Below are 22410 nucleotides of genomic sequence, written 5' to 3' on the forward strand. Positions count from 1 at the left end.
TATTTGTCTTGTCTTTCCCTCAGTTTTTTTTTAAATGTCTCAGCCCGTGCACCTTTTTCAACAACTGGCTTATAAATTAATTGACACCGTTCAAAAATCCTGAGTATAAAAATTTCTAGAGCAGATTTTTCAACCGAAGGTCCTTTGAGGAAATCACAAAAATCTCAGAGTTTTGAAAATAGGTGGTTCTTCTCTTTTGCAAATAGAAAAACATACTAGTAAATATGCTTTTTCGAACCCCTAAATGGCCCCCCAGGTTACAATACTGTCCCCCTGGAGACTGACACCATCAGCCTCCTGGATGAAGACTAAGTGTTGCAGGGTGATGTGGCTGATGCCAGGGGCCCACACACGAGGAAATTTCCCCTCCCTCCACCTCACACTATACCCTCCAACAACTAGGCCGCTGGAGATCCTGAAGGCCAGCCTGGGGAACCACCTCCAACATTCTTCCTGTCCTGGTGCCCACCCCTTGGTGACAGAAGAGTCACAGGAACACCCTTTGCACAAAGGCGAGTTGATTGTTTTTTATTAATACATTGAAAGTATAAAAGTTGCCTAGGTACAAACAAGTTATAGAATAATGCATACAAATGCGCTATGGACTACACGTGACAATTCTGTTTAGCAGTAACCAAAATTATAAACTCCAGCATTTCTTCTTAATCTAGTCCTGCATGATTGTAATTTCTGAGGTACACTTAGCATCCACTGCCAACATCCTTGGATGTAAACCAAGTCCTCTGAGAAGAATACAGATACTTATATTCCCACATACAATACAGTGGAATTTGTAATTGTTATCAGATACTACAGATTTGATTTGAAAAATGGAAATGAGCCCTTATAGTACTTCTACGCCTCTTCTGTAATCCTAGCTCATCAACAGGGCCTCTCAAACTCCTCTCACTTGTAAAGTATGGCTTAAGGGGATTTCTTTAATAATTTTCTGCATTCAGATAAAAATTCTTCGTTCATCTGTAAGGACTGAACACTGACCAACACCAAATATACACTCAAAAGTTTCAAAAGACAGAACAGAATCGACACTCTGAAGAGAATGCCAATTCTGCCACCTACAGCCCTTCTCACTTGCCCTGTGGAAAACATTCAAGTTAAATGCTGTCGGTATGTGGGCGCCTGGGCAGTTTTGCCGAATACACTTTCTGACTTCTGCCGATCACATGCTATTATCATGGCGGCTGTCAGTGCCATCTGTCTGGAGACTCCACTTATAAAAATGTCTTAGTAAATATCAAAATAGCATTTTAGAGATAGCACAGGAAGAGCTCTTACCATTTTTCTATCCCAAGAATAAAAAACTGACATACAGTGAGTCCAGAAAAGTAGGGACTGGCTCTTTTAGAGCTCACCTTGTGATTGCACAACTGAAGGCCACATGGAGGTTAAACAATGCCATCTTTTAAGAGGTGCTTTCTGGTATTTCTCCTAAAGCCTGTCTCTTCATGCTTATTCCACATTCTTTATATAATAAAATAAACTCTTTGTTTTACTTACAGCAAAATTAAAAGAATTATTTCCCCCTCTACCTTTTAATTAAATCTTCCAGTAGAAGCCAAAACGGTCTAAGGAAAGAAAAACCACTTGTTACCTAGTTTAAAAGTTCAAATTTAGATAGAAATTCAGATATTCAAACTGAATTATAAACGGTTATCTGAAAAACCGCTATCATAAACAAAAAACCAAACTTCACAGGAATTTTTTCTGGCTTTAATGTTCTTTTAAGTGTTTTTTAGAAACGTAAATGAATTTTTCTACAAATCCACATAATTCCAGCCTGAAGGAAATTTAATTACTGTAGCCTTGTTAAAGAGCAGAGCATATGGCTATAAAGACCTGAATTTTCTTTTTTTTTTCCAAGAATAACGGGGTACTAAAAAATCCTTCCAGTTCTCACAAATTTAAAAACCTTTCAAATACTTTCTAAAAACAATGTATTTTCTTTCGAGTCAAATCCAGGAAGCTAGACGACAGAGTTAGCCTTTATTCACAATTGTAGCCAAACAGGAGGGGCTAAATGTTTTGCAGAAACTCAAATTTCTACAAAGGACAAATATTAGTGATGTATGTTGGTTATGTTGAGAGAATAAATATGTCAATTTTAAGACTAAAGATGCCCCAAATGGAAATGTCATCTCTTCACCGCTTGAGAAACAAGAGGCTCTTCAATGTTAGCACTATTCCCCTTCTCCGTTCTTAGGTGGTCATCTGAAATGAACAGAAACCAATGTCAGTACTTATCCCAAGTCAAAGTAGGCAGTGTGAAGACATATCCACACATATTTTTGGATGTTATGTATTTAATATTGTAGGAGTTCTTTAGATGGCTTAGAACAATGAAATAAACTCACCATTTTAAAAACATTATTGAAGTCAGAAACATTTAGTACTAAAGACTCACTGTCAAGTGTTTTTAAGGGAACAGAGAGCACTGTGGAGTAAACCCATGTGTAAGGAGCAGTTACAAACTTCTCTTACATGATATGTAAGGAATGGAATGAGAGAAAGGACAGGGTATTCAATTAACATTTTGAGGGATGCCAAAGTTCTTCAACTAAAAACAAAAAACAAACCACCTTCAAACAGACATGCCTCTCAGCAGCACCCTCTTGTGGCAAGAAAAAACTAGCAGAGTTTACATTTTCCTACCCACATCAGAAAATATCCAAGAAGTTGTAGAAAATGTTCTTCAGCCGAAGACACAACAATAAAGCTCCGTGAGAGTTCAGAAGAGCCCAGAGCCCCTGTGACCACCCTCTGTGCTCTGGTAATAGAAGGGGTCCTGTCACTTCTGTTGAATTTTTGTCATGGGGAGAAAGGGCTGGAAGGCAGAAGTGCCTTGGATTAAAAGAACCTGAAGAGACTTAATATCCAAATGCAACAAAAATGCAAGGCGAAGACTAAATTCTGAGAAACCGTGAAAAACGGAAAATATTCCCTAGACACTTTTACACTGGAAAAACCCATTTTTGTGATTTTGATGACAGGAGAAAAAGAATACAAATTTAGACAGTTGTTAGAAACATGCAATTTTAGCACCAAAAACACACCCTGGATTTTCTAATTCTAAAGACAATCTGATTCTAACCCAGGCCTGCTAGTCCCTGGCAGCTGATCGTCCTCATAAAGACTAGAGACTGCAGGTCTGGATCACGGAGGACTATCTCCCTCGTTTTTAGGCAGCTTTGCTGGACAGAACAAAATTAACAATATCCTAAGGCCACAGACATTTTAGGTTTTCTAGAAAAGCATTACTAAGAAGTATGTGATGCATGCACTTCACAGATGTGTAATAAAGTTACACCGCTAATGATTTTCTGTTAAAAAATATCTGGTCTTTTACTTATAGCTAGAACCTACTTTGCCTGCAGTCTCTCAAGCACTGACCTCAGCAGCCCTAATGAACTGGTTACCATCCCAGAGGCAAGTGTGTCTACAACCGTTCATTTTTTCCAGCTCTTTGGGAGCTGTGATAAAAGTGCTTTGGTGTTGGCATGCTTTAGACTCATGTTCACACACATGACAATTTCATCTTAGTGTGTTATATCTCAGTTAGATGAGCTTCTGTAGAGATCAGGTACTGTAACATAATATTTTACTATTTTCATAACCTTTCCATGTTGTCAAAACAAAACATGTTTCTATCAAACAGTAAGCTAGGACTGAGAAAGATGCTGAAAGTAAATGCTGATGTGTGTTACTGGGACAAAATGCCATTTGTGGCTACTAATTCTTCGCAAATCATTGCACAAAGAGTTCACCATTATCAAGAAAAGTTTTGATGGTCAAGAAAAACAGTTTGCAAAATCCCGGTTCTTCTATTAGTTCAGCCGTCCTCCTCACCTCTGAGCCTGCCAGGGAACTTCCCACAGAACACACACCCAAAGCTCTACTGACTTGAACTGGATTCTCTGATGTCTCTGGAGGCCCCAAACCAACTAGTACACCCTCTCTCTCTCTCTCTCCCATGCACACACACACCCACGCTCCAGCCCTCCCACCTCCATGGTATAAAGCTACCACTAGCTATTCTACCCACATCTCAAAAAAGAACAGAACTGGGTTAAGAAATACTCTGTTACTTGTAACTTGGTTATTAGTCATTAGCCATGAATGAGATGGATTATAAAAAGCTTACAAGCCATGCAATGACATGGATGGAGCTAGAGAGTATCATGCCAAGAGAAATAAGTCAGAGAAAGACAAACACCAATGACGTCACTCATATGGGGAATTTAAGAAACAAAACAAATGAACAAAGGAAGAAAAAGACAAACCAAAAAAACACTCTTAACTCTAGAGAACACACTAATGGATTACCAGGCGATAGGGATTAAGGAGGGCACTTGTGATGAGCACTGGGGTGTTGTATGGAGGTGCTGAATTGCTATATTGTACACCTGAAAATAAATAAATAAAAATAAAAGGTTTGTAAGCCAGAAAAGTGATTTCTCAAGAAGTTATTTTTGCTTATGGGACTGAAACTACCCATGTCATTGGTTTGCTGTGTTACCAGGTGTCCACGTGTACAATATCCCCTGGTGGCAATTAAATAGAGAAACTGGTATTAGCATATATTCTTGGTAGGTAAAGCCTTTTTGGAGGGGAATTAGACAATATCTACTACATTTTTTTATATGCGTATGCTTTGAACCAGCAACTGTACTTCTAGGCATCCACATAAGAGAAATACTTATGTGGACAAAGAAGTAATTCTATATTGCAATACGGTAAACTTAAAAACATAAAAGTTCATCAGTAAGGGATGATTAGCAATACTATGCAATACTACACAAAGTTAAGAATGAGGTCGAAGTAGATCTACACATATTGACAAGACAAGGGAAAACAAAGCACATGTCAGGATAACATGTCGAATAGCAGTACATATAAATTTACATGCACAGAAATGAGTCCGGACGGAGACTCCCCCCAAGCTGCTAATAGGGACCTTCCACGGAAGGGAGGGAGATTGGGGAGTTAGGGAGAGACAAGGGGGAAGAGATTCAAGAGGATTTTATGTTGTATTATATGAATGCTTAGAGATTTGTCTACTTGTGTGTTTTGTTTTGCTTTTAAAGTACTTGTCAAATAGTAGCCACTAATGACAGTTCCTTACCAAGCCCTGAAAAGGGAACTAGGAAAACTTCTTCACATTCTTTAAGTGTAAAAGTGTACAGGAATGGCACTTGCAGATGCTGATTCTGCTAAAAATGATCAGCTGTAGGCTTTAGAGGAGTCACTTAACCTCTCAGTACTGGTTTTCTCAACTGTAAGGTAAGGAGGTGGGGGTGATTTCTTTTTCAATGGTCCATTAGCTCAGCGTTCTAAGATACACAGATGAGTAACTCTTAGCGAAATCAGAAATAACCCACAAAAGAAGTAACCTTGCTTCACAAATACTTCGTTTTCAGATCTTAGGAGACACAGCAAATATTTAACGGAATCAATACTGCTCATAGCAGTTTATGAAAACTACGAAAGACAATTTGTATTTTAGATGTTTCCTAGAAGTTTATTTCAACATTCAAGATTTAGATTTGTTCTGCTTATCTGCTGCCTGAGCCCCATCTCTGACTGTCCTTAGAAAGGGATCAACTCTACCAAGGTTGGAAAGAAGGAGCTATAAACCATTCAGTTCAGATTATCAAATTGAGATCCTATTGCTGATGTGATCACAGCAACTGAAAGCTCATTTAAAGAGTGAACATTCTGAAAGAAATAGGGGCTATTCTCCTAGGAATATGTTATCTGTAGGTAACTATCAGTCTTCCACCAACAGTATCCAAAAAATGCAAAGAATATAGACACCTGTGACTTCTCTATCTGTATTCAGCAATCTTGCCTTTCTTCAGTCTTGGGGGGGAAAAAAGTGATGATTTGATAAAAATCTCTTTACCGAGTATGCCAATGATCTAAGCTGTCCCAAAGAATACAAATCTATGTGAAAATCAGGTTTTTCCATACTTTGGCATAGAAACAATATCTAAGAATTTTGTCCAGTCATTCCCCCATCCCCTCAAAATTCTCTTTCCAAAAACCATTTTGTTTTTTGGAGGATAAGTAACACAGACTCAAACTATATTAGATGTAAGTAGAATTAAACTGTGACTCAAAAGCCCAGGAAAAACTATTCCTGAGAGAAAAAAAAATTTTTTTTTAAAGAATTTATTTGAGAGAGAGCACAAGCAGGGGGAGAAGCAAACAGAGGCAGAGGGAGAAGCAGGCTCCCAGCTGAGCAGAGAGACCCACATGGGGCTCAATCCCAGCACCCTGAGATCATGATCTGAGCCAAACGCACTCACTTAACCGACTGAGCCACCCAAGTGACCTGAGAGAAAAATATTTAAGAAGAAAAAAATACTCGGAGCACCTGGCTGGCTCAGTCAGTGGAGCACGTGACTCTTGCCCTTCGGGTTGTGACTTTTATTTTTAAAAATAAAATCTTTAAAAAAAATTAAAAAAACAAAAGAAGAAAAAATACTTGTTGACAGCTAAATGGTGAATCCCAGGAAATTCATACCCCTTTGCTTTCTTCTGCTAGGTTGTTCGCCAAGATTTGGGTTTGGAGGCTGAAGTGAAGACCGTCTCAGAAATGGATTTTGGAGGTCATCCTTAGTTCCATGCAAGAAATGAGCTAAAATTCCATATAAAAGAGGTCTGTAGCAGGAAGAAAAGCAAAATCAATTAAAATTGCAGATAGAGGAAAAGCTTAAAATCTCTCTTCTTTAAGGCAGCCTCTGCCACCAAAAGGGCCAGGTAATTCTCCAGACTTAAAAGAAAGAAGATGCACAGTTACTATCCAAATTGCAAACTATTCATGCTTTTCTAAATCGAAGAGTACCATTTAACTCGAAAGACAATTTAAAAACCCAGAGAACCCATGTTAACAACTTAAACATCATCTAAACTGAAATACAAGGTCCATCCATCAATACACAGGAATTCCGCCTTTCAAGTCCAGTTGAGATTTCCCAGTGCCTAGCACTGTCTGATATATAGTATTCAGTAAACACTTACTGGGTGAATAAATCCTTACCTAAAGAAGGTCATACGGCTTGAAAGCCAGACTGCCTGGGTTCAAATCCTGGCTTCACCACTTGACCTCAACAAGATTCTTAATGTCCCTACCCTGATATATGTTTCTTCCTCTATAAATGAAGGTAAGTGTAGCCCTTACCTCCTAGGGTTGCTGTGGACTAAATGAGTTAATAAATATCAAGTGTTTAGAACTGTGCCTGGCACATATTAAATGGTATATAAATGTTAGCTATTCAGGAGTTGAGTAAGAATTAACATTTAATAAGCTATTTTTAGGGAGGGAGGGCAGGTTAAAAAAAGGCTATTTTTACAGTTTACAAAACACTCTAACCTCTTTCCTTTTTTTTTTTTTTTTAAGATTTTACTTATTTATTTGACAGAGAGAGACACAGCGAGAGAGGGAACACAAGCAGGGGGAGAGGGAGAGGGAGAAGCAGGCTTCCCGTGGAGCAGGGAGCCCGATGTGGGGCTCGATTCCAGGACCCTGGGATCATGACCTGAGCCGAAGGCAGATGTTTAACAACTGAGCCACCCAGGCGCCCCAAACCTCTCTCCATTTTATCCTCTCCTTGTGAATGTCCTAATCATCATCCCACCACAGCTCAGGGAAGATTTGCTGGAGACTCCTCTGTAAGTAAACAAACTTTCTACTTGAATTCCAAGTCCCATACTCTTTTCATGACAATAATCTGCCTGGTGATTTCTATTAGTATCCCAGCACAAAGGGAAGCTACTTGCTGACAATGAAGAGAGGTCCAACAGAAATGTTTTCTTCGGGGCGCCTGGGTGGCTCAGTTGGTTAAGCGACTGCCTTCGGCTCAGGTCATGATCCTGGAGTCCCGGGATCGAGTCCCGCATTGGGCTCCCTGCTCAGCGGGGAGTCTGCTTCTCTCTTGGACCCTCTTCCCTCTCGTGCTCTCTATCTCTCATTCTCTCTCTCTCTCAAATAAATAAATAAAATCTTAAAAAAAAAATGTTTTCTTCGTTTCTAATCTCATCATTGAAAATACTATTTCACTGATTTTTTGAGCTATTTATTAGCTAATGTGATAGTTTAAAGTATGATATTCCTTTCCCTTCAAAAGGTGGAGCCTAGGGGCGCCTGGGTGGCTCAGTTGGTTAAGCGACTGCCTTCGGCTCAGGTCATGATCCTGGAGTCCCGGGATCGAGTCCCACATCGGGCTCCCTGCTTGGCGGGGAGTCTGCTTCTCCCTCTGACCCTCTTCCCTCTCGTGCTTTCTCTCTCTCATTCTCTCTCTCTCTGAAATAAATAAATAAAATTAAAAAAAAAAAAAAAGATGTTTAAAAAAAAAAAAAAAAGGTGGAGCCTAACTGCCCTCCCCTGGAGTGTGGGCTCAAGTCACTTCTATGGACCAAGTAAGGTATTAAGTGACAGCACTGTGCAACTTCCAAGACTAGGTCATAAAGCACTGTGTACCATGGCCGCCTCCGTGCCTTCTCTCTGGCCACTCTCTCTGGGGGAAGTCAGCTGCCACGTCATGAGGACACTCGAGTTGTCCAAGGGAAAGGTAGCCATGGAAGGAATGGGGGCCTGTTGCAAGCGGCCATGTGAGCGAGCCACACAGAAGGGGATCCTGCAGCCCCAGGGAAGCCCTTCAGATGAGGACCTCCCTGGCTCCATTGTAGCTGGAATCTCCAGCTCTCTGCTGAGCACCAGAACTGCCCATAGATTCCTGACCAACCACAGATAATAAATGATTGTTGTTTCAAGCCACCAAATCCTGGGGTGCTCAGTTATGCAGCAGTAATTAACTGCTTGCATACCAACTTCTTTAGACCATGACAAGAGCAGGAAAGTAAGTTTCTCTATTTAAGGTGCCTCAACTCTTAGGAAAGCAATATATCTTTTATTGTAACTCTTAGATCCAGGAATGTAAGATCCATCTTTTGTTTAATTTTAAACCCATGTTTCCCAAAGAGCTAACTGGTTCAAGATTTTGTTTTTAAAGATTTTATTTACTTATTTGAGAGAGAGAGTGAGAGAGAGAGAGCCCAAGAGGGTGTAGGGTCAGAGGGAGAAGCAGACTCCCTGCTGAGCAGGGAGCCCGATGTGGGACTCGATCCCAGGACTCCGGGATCATGACCTGAGCCGTCTCTTAACCAACTGAGCCACCCAGGTGCCCTGGTTCAAGCTTTTTAAGTTTGAACAATTTTGTTCTTAAATTAACATCAATGAAGTTTTAAGATTTAAAATTTTTAAGATTCAGATATTTTTAAATGTTATTAGAAAATTTAAAGCTTGCATATTTAATCCACAAATTCATGGATGTTAAGATTTTTTTTAAATAAAAGTTAAAAAAAAATTTTTTTTAAGTTCAGCCTTACCATAACCTTATTTGCAATGGTGAAACACAAAAACTCTGAAAACTAGTTTTCTTTATAAATTTGGCACAAACTCATTTGGTGTCACGGCTTGACCTAACTAAGGCTGTTCTAGACTTTATCCTACTTTGTGTGAAAATTCTTGTTTTCCTGAAAAATAATGTATTTATGGAGAGGCACATTATGTTCACACTGCCACATGTATCTAGTATTTGCTTTACTTGCTGTATTACTTCTTTCCCCCCAGCTTTATTGAGGTGTAATTGAGAAATAAAATTGTAAGGTATTTAAAGTGTACAACATGATTTGATACACACACACACACTGCGAAGGGATTCCCCTCATCGAGTTAAGTAACATACCCATCACCTCACCCATTTACTTTGTGTTACTTTCATGGGTGAGAAAACATTTAAGTTCTACTCTCTTAGCAAATTTCAAATATACAATCCATATTATTTTTTAAAATCTGAAAACTTCACAATGGAGATGTTTTGTTTTGTTGTTTTTATGGATGTGGAGCCCAACATGGGCCTTGAACTCAAGACCTGAGCTGACATTAAGAGTCCGAGTCTTAACCGACTAACCAGCCCAGGCAGCCCTACAATGGAAATGTTTCAAACAAAGCAGTAATTGTCTTTTAGAAAGCCCGCTGCTGGCAGTATGAAGGTAAGTTGGGAAAGAAAGTGACTAGAGACAGAAGAGCAGACAGATGGCTTCTGAACAGTGCAGAGGCAGAAGTCACGGAGCCCGCAGAGTGGCGGGCAGAGAGAGGGAAGGAGCCACAACTGTACATGGACTCTGAGTTTAAGACCCAAATGGCTATATGAGGAACCTACAAGGGGGGTTTAAGGAGGTGAAAATAACACATTTAATTTTTGGACACACTGAGTTTGAGATGCCAGCAGAAATGTGGGTCCGTAATTCAGAGGATCTGTCAGATTTAAAGTAGAGTCACCAGCATGGAGGCATCGTTAAAGACTCAGGCATACTTAGAAAAGCGGGTAAGGGGACAGGAAGAAAAGTTTTGTTAAGGACAAAACTTGGAGAGTGCTCATGATTTAAAGGAACCCTAAAGGAGCCAATGAAGAAACTGAGAACACTATTACGGATAGAAAAACCTAGACAGTAAAGGTTCATAAAAGACAAATGACAAAAAATGTTTTAAGGGAGAATAGTCACTATTACAAAATGCTACAGAAACTCAAGTAAAACTGAGCTTCTCAAATTGGAAATACAGATATACAACCACTCTTGGTGCCGGGGACTTGGGACAAAGTACAGGATAAAAGTGGCATATGATCCTGGAACATTAATTGTACAAAGATTTGTGGGAGAGTTCAATGTAATTGCTGTATCAGTTATAACATTTTTATGGTAAAACAGACAATTATACCATGAAGCAGAAAGAAAAAAATTCAAGAAATTTTTAGAAAGGGAAAACGCTCAAGACTTCAAAGAAATTTCTTGCCCGGGGGGGGAAGGGGAGGCCCTGCTTTGAGTGTCCTAGGTACATTTTTTTTTTTTTTTGCCATTCAGGGATCCTCTGGAAAAAGTTTAAGCAACTTCAAGGTAGGAATAGAACTAAGAAACTACTAGAAAGTGGTCACCCTTCTTTTCAAAAGCATAGTTTCAGTATAAATGGTGAAGGAAGAATTTAATATGCAAAGAAGGCAAAAGAGGGGAGAGTAACAAAATGAATGCAGATGGTTGGTTTTCACTAAGTTCGGTGGTAAAAACAAGTTCACTGGTTTTTTTTGGAGATCTGAGTATATTCCTAAGTTGAAGTGAAGGAAACAATCAGAAGGAAGAGTTCATCATGAGGAAGAAAACAACTGATAGATTAAAGCCTCAGAAGAAAAAAAAGGGATGCATCAAGAAGCCAAGAAGAGTGACCCTTAGTGAGACAGATGCTCAGTTCTCTGAAACCACAGGAATTTTAGCTCCAGAGAGCAGAGGCCTTGTCCTGTTTATTGCTACACACCTTGGATTTGGTGCAGAGTCAGACGCATACTCGAACCAAATAAATACCTGCTTAATTAAAATGAAATAAAACCACTATGTGATTACAATTCCAATACAATATCCAAAAACTTACTTTTAAGTTTTTATTTTTAAAAAACTTTACTTAAAAAAACTTCTTACATTGTATTATCCTTTGATTCTTCAAATGCATTTAGTTCACGGATGAGAAACTGTCTGTCCAATGGAACTACAGGTTGACCAGATTCTAGAGGAAAAATCATGAGTCTTTATTCACCTAAAAAGCACATCTGATTTTGGTAAGAACCACTTACCAGTTATACAGACTTTTCAGATTTTGGAAGAGTGATGATGGCACATACCAAGGCAGATCCAACTGTATGTGACTTTATGATTTTCAAAATATCATTTTATGTGTAACTTAACAGAGCTTAACATAAATTCATTTTTTAAATCCCCCAATTTTTGCTTGGGAACATATGTTCCTGCATACTGGACTTCAGAAGTCTTTTTTTGAAGAAGCCTACAAATTAAACACAGGACAGTAACAATATCCATTTGGTGGCAATAACTCTATAAGTAAAATTAACCCAAATATCAAGTGCTGGCAAGGATAAAGGGCAACTGTATACTCTCATCCTTTGCTTTGCTAGTAGGAGAGCAAAATGGTACAACCACTTTGGAAAACAGTTGAGCCATTTCTTATAAAGGTAAGCATGTACTTATTAGCACACATAACCTAAAATCCCACTCTTAGTTCTTTACCCAAGAGAAGTGAAAGCTTACATTCACACAAAAACTTGTGGTGAATGTTTATGGTAGCTTGATTGATAATTGCCAAAAAATATACACAACTGGCCTTCAAATGATAATAGATAAATTGGCACAGCAATACAAAGGAATGCTGATATTCGGGGCGGGGGGGGGGGGAACCAACACAGCTGAATGTGAAATGCATTATGCTAAGTGAAAGGAAACAGACTCAAAAGGCTACATCCTGAATAGGCTCATTTATATGACATTCTGGAAAAGGCAAATGACAGGTACAGAAAAAAACAGATCAGTGGTTGTTAGGGGTTGGGGTAGGTGAAGAAGTTGACTAAAACAGGGCACAGAGAATGTTTTGAGGTGATAAAAATATTCTCTGTAGTGATTGTAACTGAGGTGGTAGTTACACAACTGTATGCATTTGGCAAAATCCATAGAACTGTACACTAAAAAAGGTATATTGCATTGTTAATTATACCTCAGTTTTTTAAAAAAGCCAAGACACTTAACATGAAATTTGACTATTGTGACTACATTTCATTCTAGGGAAGCCCAGGTCCAAGACTTAATTCATTATATTTTCATAATTTTCTTCTTTTCTGAGTGTTAATAGTATTATATAGCCATCTATAACAGACTGAGGAAAGTGGAGGCTGATTCTGAAGATCCTTAAACCACTAAAACTCACCAGTCTTATTCAGTTAAGGTATGTGCTTAACATTAAATACAAGATATAGAATGTTAATTTAAAAAAATCTATTAAATGGAAAAGTTCCAACATCACCAAGAATTCATTCTTTCTTCCAAAATCTACTTCATGGTCTCTTTTTTTTTGATGAGGCATGAAATAGTCTTAAAGCACAGATTAAACCTTAAACAAAGCAATCCTTCCAATCTCATTTCTCCCCCAAGCCCAGAGGAAAGTCTATCCTGATTAATGTGCATTCTTTTCAGTTACTTACTTACTTTCTTCAGAAATAAAATATGAGATAAATATCTCTTTAACGGCCCACCTCCTCCCCCCAACACCACTTCTCTCCCTTCTATCATTATAGTGAGTTTGGAGTTTACCTTCCCAATCCTTTTTAAGTGGGTTCCGGGCCAAGCGCAGAGCCCAACTCGGGGCTCAAATCTGAGGCCCTGAGATCAAGACCTGAGCTGAGATCAAGAGTCGTATGCTTAACTGACTGAGCCTCTGAAACTGTATTTTTAAAGCATCTACACAGAAAAAGGCTGTCAGCAAACAAAATGTAAACAACTTTTTATTTAGTATCAGGAAACACAGATGACTTTTCAAAGTATGCACCTAGTTTAAGTGTTTAGGTATTTATTTTCCCCTACAATACAATAAGCCCCATGAGAACGTATTCAAGCTATGGAAAAAGCCCAGGAGATTTTTATGTCCCAGTCACCTGGATGACACCGTGTGGTAATGGAATTAGATTTTCAGCCCAAATATTTTCTGAGGAGTGAGGGAAGGGAAAAAGCAGATTTTGTTTCAGGCAAGTAGTAATAACCTCTTACCTGATATGAGGACAGATGCTGTGTACTTATATTTGTTGAATTCCAGATACTCCCGAATTAGTTCATTAATTAGAAGGTTTTCATGAGACAATGATGGTCGGGGTTCGCTTTCATCATCTAGGGCATTGAAAACTTCAGCTCGGATCCTTGCTTTTAAATGCCCTAATACTCCCCTTTTCTCCAACGTGTCCTTTAAAACTGTTAAACATAAAACATTAATGCTTCAATTACAGATTAAATTTGGTCATTCTTAGGCATACTTTGAAGAAAACTGTTTAAAAGGTAAATGGCCTAGTAGCCATTGTTTTGATCTAAACAATGTGCTGAATGGAAGTTATCCGATTGGCATCATGTTTGTAATAAAAAATAAAGTTCTCAAGTTGCAATGATTTGCTGTTTTAATATATTTAAGCAAATTCAAGTTTCTCTTTCCAGCATCATCATCGTGGGAAGCTATAGTCTGGTATGCATCTTCAGGGAGGGAGGAAAAGGGAGCACAGAATTATCCTTGGCTTACTGCGGCCTGAAATTTCCCCTGTCTCCTGTATTTTCAAGAGCATTTATCACTGCAGACAGGTCTGTGTCACTAAAAACCTCTGGTCTAGAAAGATGGTTAAAGATAACAAGTACATCCCATAAAAGGAAGGAATTTGTTGTCTTTTGATAAAAACCTGATACCCAGATAACCCTTGGGGAATGGCCCATTCTGAACAAAAAGGTGCTTCTTTGGGTTTTGTTTTTTTAAAGACACTTATGAGTTAACTTCCTAAAAAAAAATCAGGATTTTGAAATTGTAAGCCTAGACAGAAATCTAACACGTAGCTATATCATTGCCATCTTAAAGAATCAGGGATATATATGCTGAATGTAATCTAACTTGTTCTTGATGAGCAAAGGTCCTATTACAATATCGGTTGTGATAATGAGATTTAGCCATAAATACCAGTATGGACACTGAGGGGCACAGAGCTGAATTGGCATCATTCCTTGCAGTGGTCTGGAACCTCTTTTTTCACATTGTCCCTAGTGGCTAAATAACAAACCCAGACAATCAACACATCTCACCCACAGCGCCTAGAACATAGTAAGAGCTCAATAAATGCTACCTGGGAGCATTATAATACAGTGCTGAATACTATTGGTATAATAAACATAGTTTAATACTGTACTGTGCCCTGCCAAAGGCACCAAATAACTACACCAAAATAAAGAAAAATTAATAAATGGAGCCCAAGGAGCTTATCCATGTAGGCATAAACATAAAATCCCTTTAAGCTTTAAGATACACCAACAAAAACCTGGGTGATATGATTACAGAGACACAGTGTAGACTAAACTTTAACCTTTCTCGCCCCTTGTTTTTAAATCATCCCCTCAACCTTTTTGGCGGGTATGCAAGTACAGTTATCACCCAATCAGACTTTGTAACAGGCCCATAAAAGGAAGGTCCAGCCTTATCATATTCTTGGGATCATAACCAAACCCCGGTTCTCTAACTCCATCTTTGGAAATTAGATGGAAGAGATTTGTTTCCCTGGCCAGGATCCTGTCCCAAATACTCTGAATTAGCACACAGCACAGCCTCAAACTCAGCAGAGAAGTGAGAATTAATGAAGCTGGAGTTAGGAAGCCTATCCTTTCTCATCACCAGCTCACGCCTCAGCTGCCCTCTCCAACATAATGAGTTCTACCTCTTAAAGGCAGAACCAAGTGAGGTGGAAAAATGTGAAAATGTTTTAATAAGGTAAAACCCCAGGGGCACCTGGATGGCTCTGTGGGTTAAGGACTGACTCCTGATTTTGGCTCAGCACTAGGCTCCAAAGTGGGCATGGAGCTAACTCAAGATTCTCTTTCTCCCTCCACCCCTCCCCAATTATCCCAAGGTGTGTGCAGGGGGGTAAAAGCCCATACAATGTAGGATAATTGAGCGGGAAATACATTTTCTCTGAACACAAAGCATATTCAGAACTGGGAAATGCAGAAAAAACAAAGGGATACATCTGCGTAGGACATTCCTAATCCCCAGTTCTATTTTCTTTTCAGGTTCCATACCATTTTGCCCTTCCTTTAATTATGCTTAAAAATCTGTACCGTAAAAAAGAAAAAAAAAATACCTAATAATTTCTTCAGAAAGAAGTTCTTAACCTGGCCTAATATCCCAAAGTATCTTTAAATCCTCTGAGGCTGATGCAGTATTACATGTATTCTGTATTTCATGCAGGGAGGGTGCTCAGATTCACCTGAAAGTCTGTTCTTGTGGATAAAGGCATGCCTTTTTTATGACTGTTCATCATCAGCCCAGTGCCCCAAATACACATTTGTATCAATGTTTACTGAATCCTATTCTCAAAGGGATTCAACCCTTCTCTGTCAGATCTTTAAGAACTACTGATTTAGAGTGCAAGGTCCCTGAAAACTGGAACTGGTTTCATTAAGCAGGTAGCAGTATCACCCTGCGATTAAGACCCGGGGTTCAGGTGCAGCATATCCAGGTTCTCACGCACTGCCTCCTTCTAGCTAAGTTACTTTGGGCGAGCTATTTCACCTCTCTGCATCTCAATTTCCCAATCTATGAAATGGGGCATAAAGTTGTCACACAGACTATTAGGTGACACAGGGGCTGGGCAGTGTCTGACATTTAAGGCTCACTTGCAACTATGAACACTATTATTTGCCTGGATATCTCCGTCAAAACCACCGGGCACAAGCGTTACCCGTCTGACTCGCACCTTTTGTGGAGCTGAGTGAAAAACACAGGAGAATGGCCAAGCCAGGAAAACTTTTCTACCTCCAGGTTTTCCCAATGGAGATCGGGACCTACCCTACAGGTTACAAGGATTCCGTAAAACAAGTAAGCAAATGGTTTAGGGGTTGCACCTAACCCCAATAATGGATGTGGGTACAGTAATCATCAGTCCCAAACGAAAGCTGCGGCCCAAAGCCTCGGCTCGAGCGGGGTCCGACAAATGCGCCAGAGGCCCAAAGTGCAGGACTATAGACCTCTCAGGACCCTGCGGGTCCTGCAGCTCCTCTTCCAGCTCACAGCTGATTCCCCAAAACTGCCCCTGCGCGACCGCTTCCCTCACCCAGGGCCCCGGCGAAGCGGCCGCCACACCAGCCGGACGCTCTGCAAGCCCTGACGCCTCAGAACGACCCCGAAAAAGGCTGGTTCTGTGTTCCGCGCGCCCTCTTTTCGTTGCATCCTTTTCACAGGCGGAAGGCCAAACGCCTCTCACCCGGAAAACTTCCCACTCGCACTCACCAGCCTTCAGCTCGGCGACAGTCGCCATTTTTCAACCGCCGTCAGGGGCGCGCCTCGCCTTGCGCACGCGCAACCCCGCCCCGCTATGCGGCGTGGTCTATAGCCAATAGGCGTGCCTCTCTCGCGGTGCTGGGTCCCGCCCCTTTCAGTTTTCGCTCTCCCGGGTTGGGTGGGTGGTGACTGTCCGGAGGGACCTCACCAATCAGCGAGCTCTCTAGGTGCTGAGGGAGGAGGGGGGAGGAACCGGGACTGAAACAGGTTAGAGCCCTCACCTGTGGGTGCTGCCGTCAAGTTAGTGCTGAACTTTAGCTTATTAATCCTTCCATGATCTGCCCACTGCTCATCTCTGCAGCCTCAGGGACTAATTGTCAATGGTTACCATTTATTAAGCCTGTGGTTCTCAAACTTGAGCGTGCCTGGAAGACTTGTTAAAACAGATCGCGGAGCCTCACCGCTGGGGTTTCCGATTTAGTCCATCCAGGGTGCGATCCGAGAACTACATTTCTAACAAGTTCTCGGGGGATGCTGGAGCTGCTGTTCTGGGGATCACACCTTGACGCTGTCAAGTGACACTGGCTCATTGATTTCTCTATTATGTCTCCCATGTTACAGAGGAGGAAACTGAGTCTTTGATGACTGATGAGGCTTAACCAAGATCATCAACAGATGGTGGAAGCGAGATTTGAATCCAGGCAGGCCTCTTAATAATGGGTAGTCTAATGGCACTTAATAATGGGTAGTGCACCTAAGGAGTCCAAAAGCTATTTGTGAATAATTGAGGAACGAATAAACTCTACCATTCCAAGGAAATGAAGAAGAAAGAACATGGGAATAATCTAACCAAAGCTGAGTGTGAGATTCTGTGCTTCCAATCAGGAATCCAGTTCGGTGATTCCTTCCATTGCCAGGAAGACCAACACCTGTGACCTAGATGCTAGAACAGTGCCCTTTAAACTGCTAATCTTAACCCATAGTAGGTTTTGAACTCTATTTATCAGTGGCTCCCAATGAACGTATTTTCAATGAAATGGGATGGAACAAATAGAAAACAAGTACTGGGGTTTGGAGGGGAACTTTTGTTTTGGGTATGAATGTGTGTCCTGATTCTTGGTGTATTTCTCAAAGTGGGTAGCAGTGAAAAGAAAGTTTGAAAGCCATTGTAACCTAGAGGAGTCCATTCCCATTCCAAAGTAGATTAATTTTGACCTTGTGGAACACAGATCTGTTCTGTAAACTTGGAAAGGCCCTATTCTGTCCCACTTCCTTATTCTGTAAAACCCACAGAGCCTGAATTCCTGACCAACATCTGAAGAGATTTATAAGGATTAACCAAATTCCATAGGTAAAATGTTTGAGCTCCTCAGAGAAAAGCACTCCTGGATATATTGATGAGGAACTAAGAGAGAGAGAGAGAGAGAGAGAGAGAGGCAAATAATAATGTGATTGATTGATTAATCGTGGTAATCATACAATAACATCCTTTAGCACTCTGTGTGATAGGCATGGCTCTAACGCTTTACTTCAAGTCCTCACCAACAACTCACACAGCAATCACGTAATAACACTGTGTTGGTGAGGATGTGGGGAAACAGGCATTACCATTCCCAGCTGGTATGTGTGTATATTGGCCCCACCTTCTCAGAAGGCTTTTTGGCAATATCTAATCAACCTTTCACACCCTACGATCCACCAATTCTAGTTCTAAGAATGTATCTAATGGATACACTCACATCTAATCACCAAGGATATATACATAAGAATATTCACTGTAGCACTGTTTATAGTAGACAAAATCTATATGTGCCTGTCAGAATGGCCGAAAGAAAAACAAGTGACAATGACAATATCAGAGGCTGGTGAGTATACATTCATTGCTGGTAGGAAAACAAAGAAATCAGTTTGGCTAGTGCTGATTAAGCCAAGCATATACTCACCGTACAACTCAGTAATCCACTCCTAGGTGTTTACCCAGGAGAAATAAAAACTTATCTCTACACAAAGCCAGTATGAAATAGTAGCGGATTTATTCATAACTGTCCCACCTGGAAATGACCTAATGTTTTCCAACTGGTGAATGGATATAAATTAGCTGTGGTGTATGTCTGTACCATGGCATAATAAAGGCTCAATAATAAAAAGGAGTTGGCCACTGATACATGCAACAACGTGGATGAATCTCAAATGCATTGTGCTTGGTGAAAGAAACAAGACTCAAAAAGCTACATCCTGTAGGATTCCACTTATGCAATATTTTGGAAAAGGTATGGAAAGCTCATCAGTGGTTGCCAGGGGCCGGGATAATGAAGGGGACTGTCCATAAGGATGCACTAGGATGATTTTTGGAGTCATGGAACTGTCTACATCTTGGTTGTGACTACACAATTGTATGCATGGATCAAAATTCATAGAGCTGTCCAGTTGGAAGAATGAACTTTATTGCATGGATACCTCAATCAACTTGACTTTTTCAAAGTTCCCGGAAATACCAATATCATCAGTAGAGAAACTGGTTAGTAAATTAAGGTACAGTCATAAATGAAACACAATCATTTGAAAGAAGAGTGAGTTCTAAACATATACATATGTAATTATCAGCAATATGCATAGACAGAAATTTTTAAAAGCGTAGTCCAGTAGACAGTATGCAGTGTGTCACCAATGGTTCAGAGAAAGTAAAAATACTAAGTATTTGTTTGCCTACACATGGGATGCCTCTGGAAAGATACACAAAAAAGCAAAGCAAAAATTGTCCGAGAAGGAGGACTGGATGACTAGAGGGTGATGGTCAGAGAGAGACTTCTGTCTTAATCCACAGACTAATTTTGATTTAAATTTTGATTTAATTATGTGTATGCATTACTGTGCATAACCAGGTATGTGCAGGGGTAACCTGTTCAAGCCTCCTCTTGACTGCATTAAGTACCTTAACATGCTCAGTTCTGGAAAATGTAAGGGATTTAATACTTCCTTTGACCAAGGGGAGCAAGTGGATAATCCACATCTCGGGTGGACATTCCTTATTCATTCATTCATTCATTCATTCATTCATTCATAGCACAAGCAGGGGGAGGGGCAGAGAGAGAGGGAGAATCTCAAGTGGACTCTGTGCTGAGTGTGGAGCCGACACAGGGCTCGATCTCACGACCCTGAGATCATGACCTGAGCTGAAAGCAAGAGTGGAACGCTTAACCAACTGAGCCACCCAGGTGCTGCTTGGGTGGACATTTCTGAGACATCTTCTACATAGTTCCTTAGGGGATCTCTATTGGGATAGCCCAGGGCAGTAAACATCCCCATAACCCACTCCTGCATTGGCTTCTCCCCCTTCACTATCCCCACTCCAGTTTCCCGGAATTCTTCCCAAAATAAACTATTTGCAAATCAGCCCTCGGCTCAGATTCTGCTTTTTGGGGTTAAACCAAGCTAGGGCAATGACCTTCCTATATATATATTCATACATAGAAAGTCCATGCAGAGTCCCTGCATGATGCCTCATTACTGCAGTCAGTTTTCTGACACAAGATCATGGCAACTGATCATTTCAAGTGGAGTAAATGGCTGCTTATGAGCTTCATGGAATCTGAATCATGAGGTCTTATGATGACAAGATGAGAATTTTATCGTTGTGTCTCACTTTTTATTTCATTGTTAGGTGATATCGTAAGCCGATGCAGATACATGGAACTGGTATGTACACAGAGCATTCTGAGCAAGGCAGGGAAAGACACCCGAAATGTCTCCTTCAACCACAGAAACTTGTTTTGATGTTTTAATAATATAGGTTCAGCTATTGGCATATGGGACTGCTGCCTGTTTCTGGAAATGGAAGTCTTACCAGAACGCAGCCCCGCCTGTTTTCTATGCATAGGCTGTGCTTGTTTTCATGCTGTAAGAGCTGAGTAGTTCCAACAGAGACCACATGTCCACAAGCTTAAAAATACTGAATCTGGCTCTTCAAGAAAAGGTTTGCTGACTCCTGACTCCTTGTTCTATAATTTTTCCAGGAAAGGGGTATGCAATTAACAGATAAACCATTACTGGGGGCACCTGGGTGGCTCAGTCGGTTGAGCGTCCACCTCCTGATCTCAGCTCTAGGTCTTGATCTAAGGGTCCTGAGTTCGAGCCCCGTGTTGGGCTCTGTGCTGGGGGTGAGGCCTACTTAAAAAAAAAAAAAGCAATAAATAAATAAAAAAAAAACAGATCAACCATTATGATTCTCTGAGCAATAGCCAATAATAAGAAATGTGACACCTAACACTTAGGAAACCCTTACTATGTGTGTGTTATTTCTTGTCATCCTAAAAACAACTGAGAGGCAAGTTGTATCAATCATCCTTGTTTATACAGAGAAACTGGTGTTTGGAGAGTTTAAGTAACTTCCGAGCACTTGGCAAAGTCAGAACTGGACCCCAAGTCCAGTGATCTCTACGTAGCTATTTTTGGTTACCCTGAAGTGAGAAACACCTCTCCCTCCTCCTCCCCCCTCTCCCTCCTTCTCTTGCTGCTGGGCCTTGGCACATGTCCATCCCTCAGCCCAGAAATTTCCTCCTCTTCCTCCCTAGTTGATTCCTGCTCCTTTGTGAGGTCTCAGTTTATACTTTGGCTCTTCCTAAAACTTCCCTGGCTAGATTAGGCTCCTTTTCTCAGATCTATTTTGGGAGGTGGGAGGGGCTGAGAAAAGGGATGGGTATGGAGACAAGAGAAAGCTTCCAAGTGGAGATGCACCACACCCATGCCCCCGGCACCCCCCCAAACCCAGGGTCATAATCCCTCCTTGGGGGCAGACCACTTCCGGTGCCCGAGCCGTGTTAGGGTCTAAAGGTCCAGCCTCCTTACCCCAGATTGGGACAATTCTTTGGGATCTCCTCGACTTCAGAGCTTCCTGAGGGGGGGTAGGTTGAGGACTTTTTTTCCAACTTCTTCCTCCCCTCCCCTAAGACCCTTCTCTAGATGTTGACCCCAGTGGCCCTCTCTAACACAGTCAGCTTCCCAAGGAACTGTGACTTGATCCCGGAAAACAGTGATAAGTCTGGTGGCCTCTGGTCCCCTGCCTGCTCCACTCCCCCAGGTTCCCGAGGGTGACTCATCACTCAGCAATTCCAGAGCAGAGGGTGTTCCCCATACTGCACCTGGAGGGCGGCAGGAACGTTGAGCAAAGTCATCCTTACACAGTTCCAGAACTCCCCCACCCTCCACCACCGCCATGACAATGCTGCCCACATGCACTGGGCTGCAATTCTATTTCACGCCTGGTGCCCACACGGATCGCTTTGCAGGACAGAGACCTTGCTTATTGTGATCATCTCTGACACACATATCTGTAGAATGACCAAATGAATGAAGGGCTGCCAGGCAGCTCATCTCACAGATGAAACGGACATTCAGAGAAGTAACCGGCCCCAAGCAAGTAGACAGTGTGGTGGAGCTGGGATTATAACCTCGTCTTGCTCTCCAGTGACTGAGAAAAT

General features: G+C 41.0%; 1 protein-coding gene across 1 annotated transcript; it reads right to left on the reverse strand.

Moving 5' to 3' along the window:
* Window positions 1-512: 512 nt before the first annotated feature.
* On the reverse strand, window positions 513-17002 carry CEP20 (centrosomal protein 20). The gene is made up of 5 exons (XM_028117642.1): window positions 16943-17002; window positions 13681-13878; window positions 11551-11635; window positions 6545-6681; window positions 513-2229 (listed from the first exon to the last, which is right to left on the reverse strand). The coding sequence occupies exons 1-5, from the start codon at window positions 16968-16970 to the stop codon at window positions 2153-2155; spliced, it is 525 nt and encodes a 174-aa protein (XP_027973443.1). The 5' UTR covers window positions 16971-17002; the 3' UTR covers window positions 513-2152.
* Window positions 17003-22410: the final 5408 nt, after the last annotated feature.

This window comes from Eumetopias jubatus, unplaced genomic scaffold, assembly GCF_037043125.1.
Source record: "Eumetopias jubatus isolate StellerSeaLion01/CBP00866 unplaced genomic scaffold, mEumJub1_p1.0 scaffold_12, whole genome shotgun sequence".
In the NCBI taxonomy this organism is placed as follows: Eukaryota; Metazoa; Chordata; class Mammalia; order Carnivora; family Otariidae; genus Eumetopias; species Eumetopias jubatus.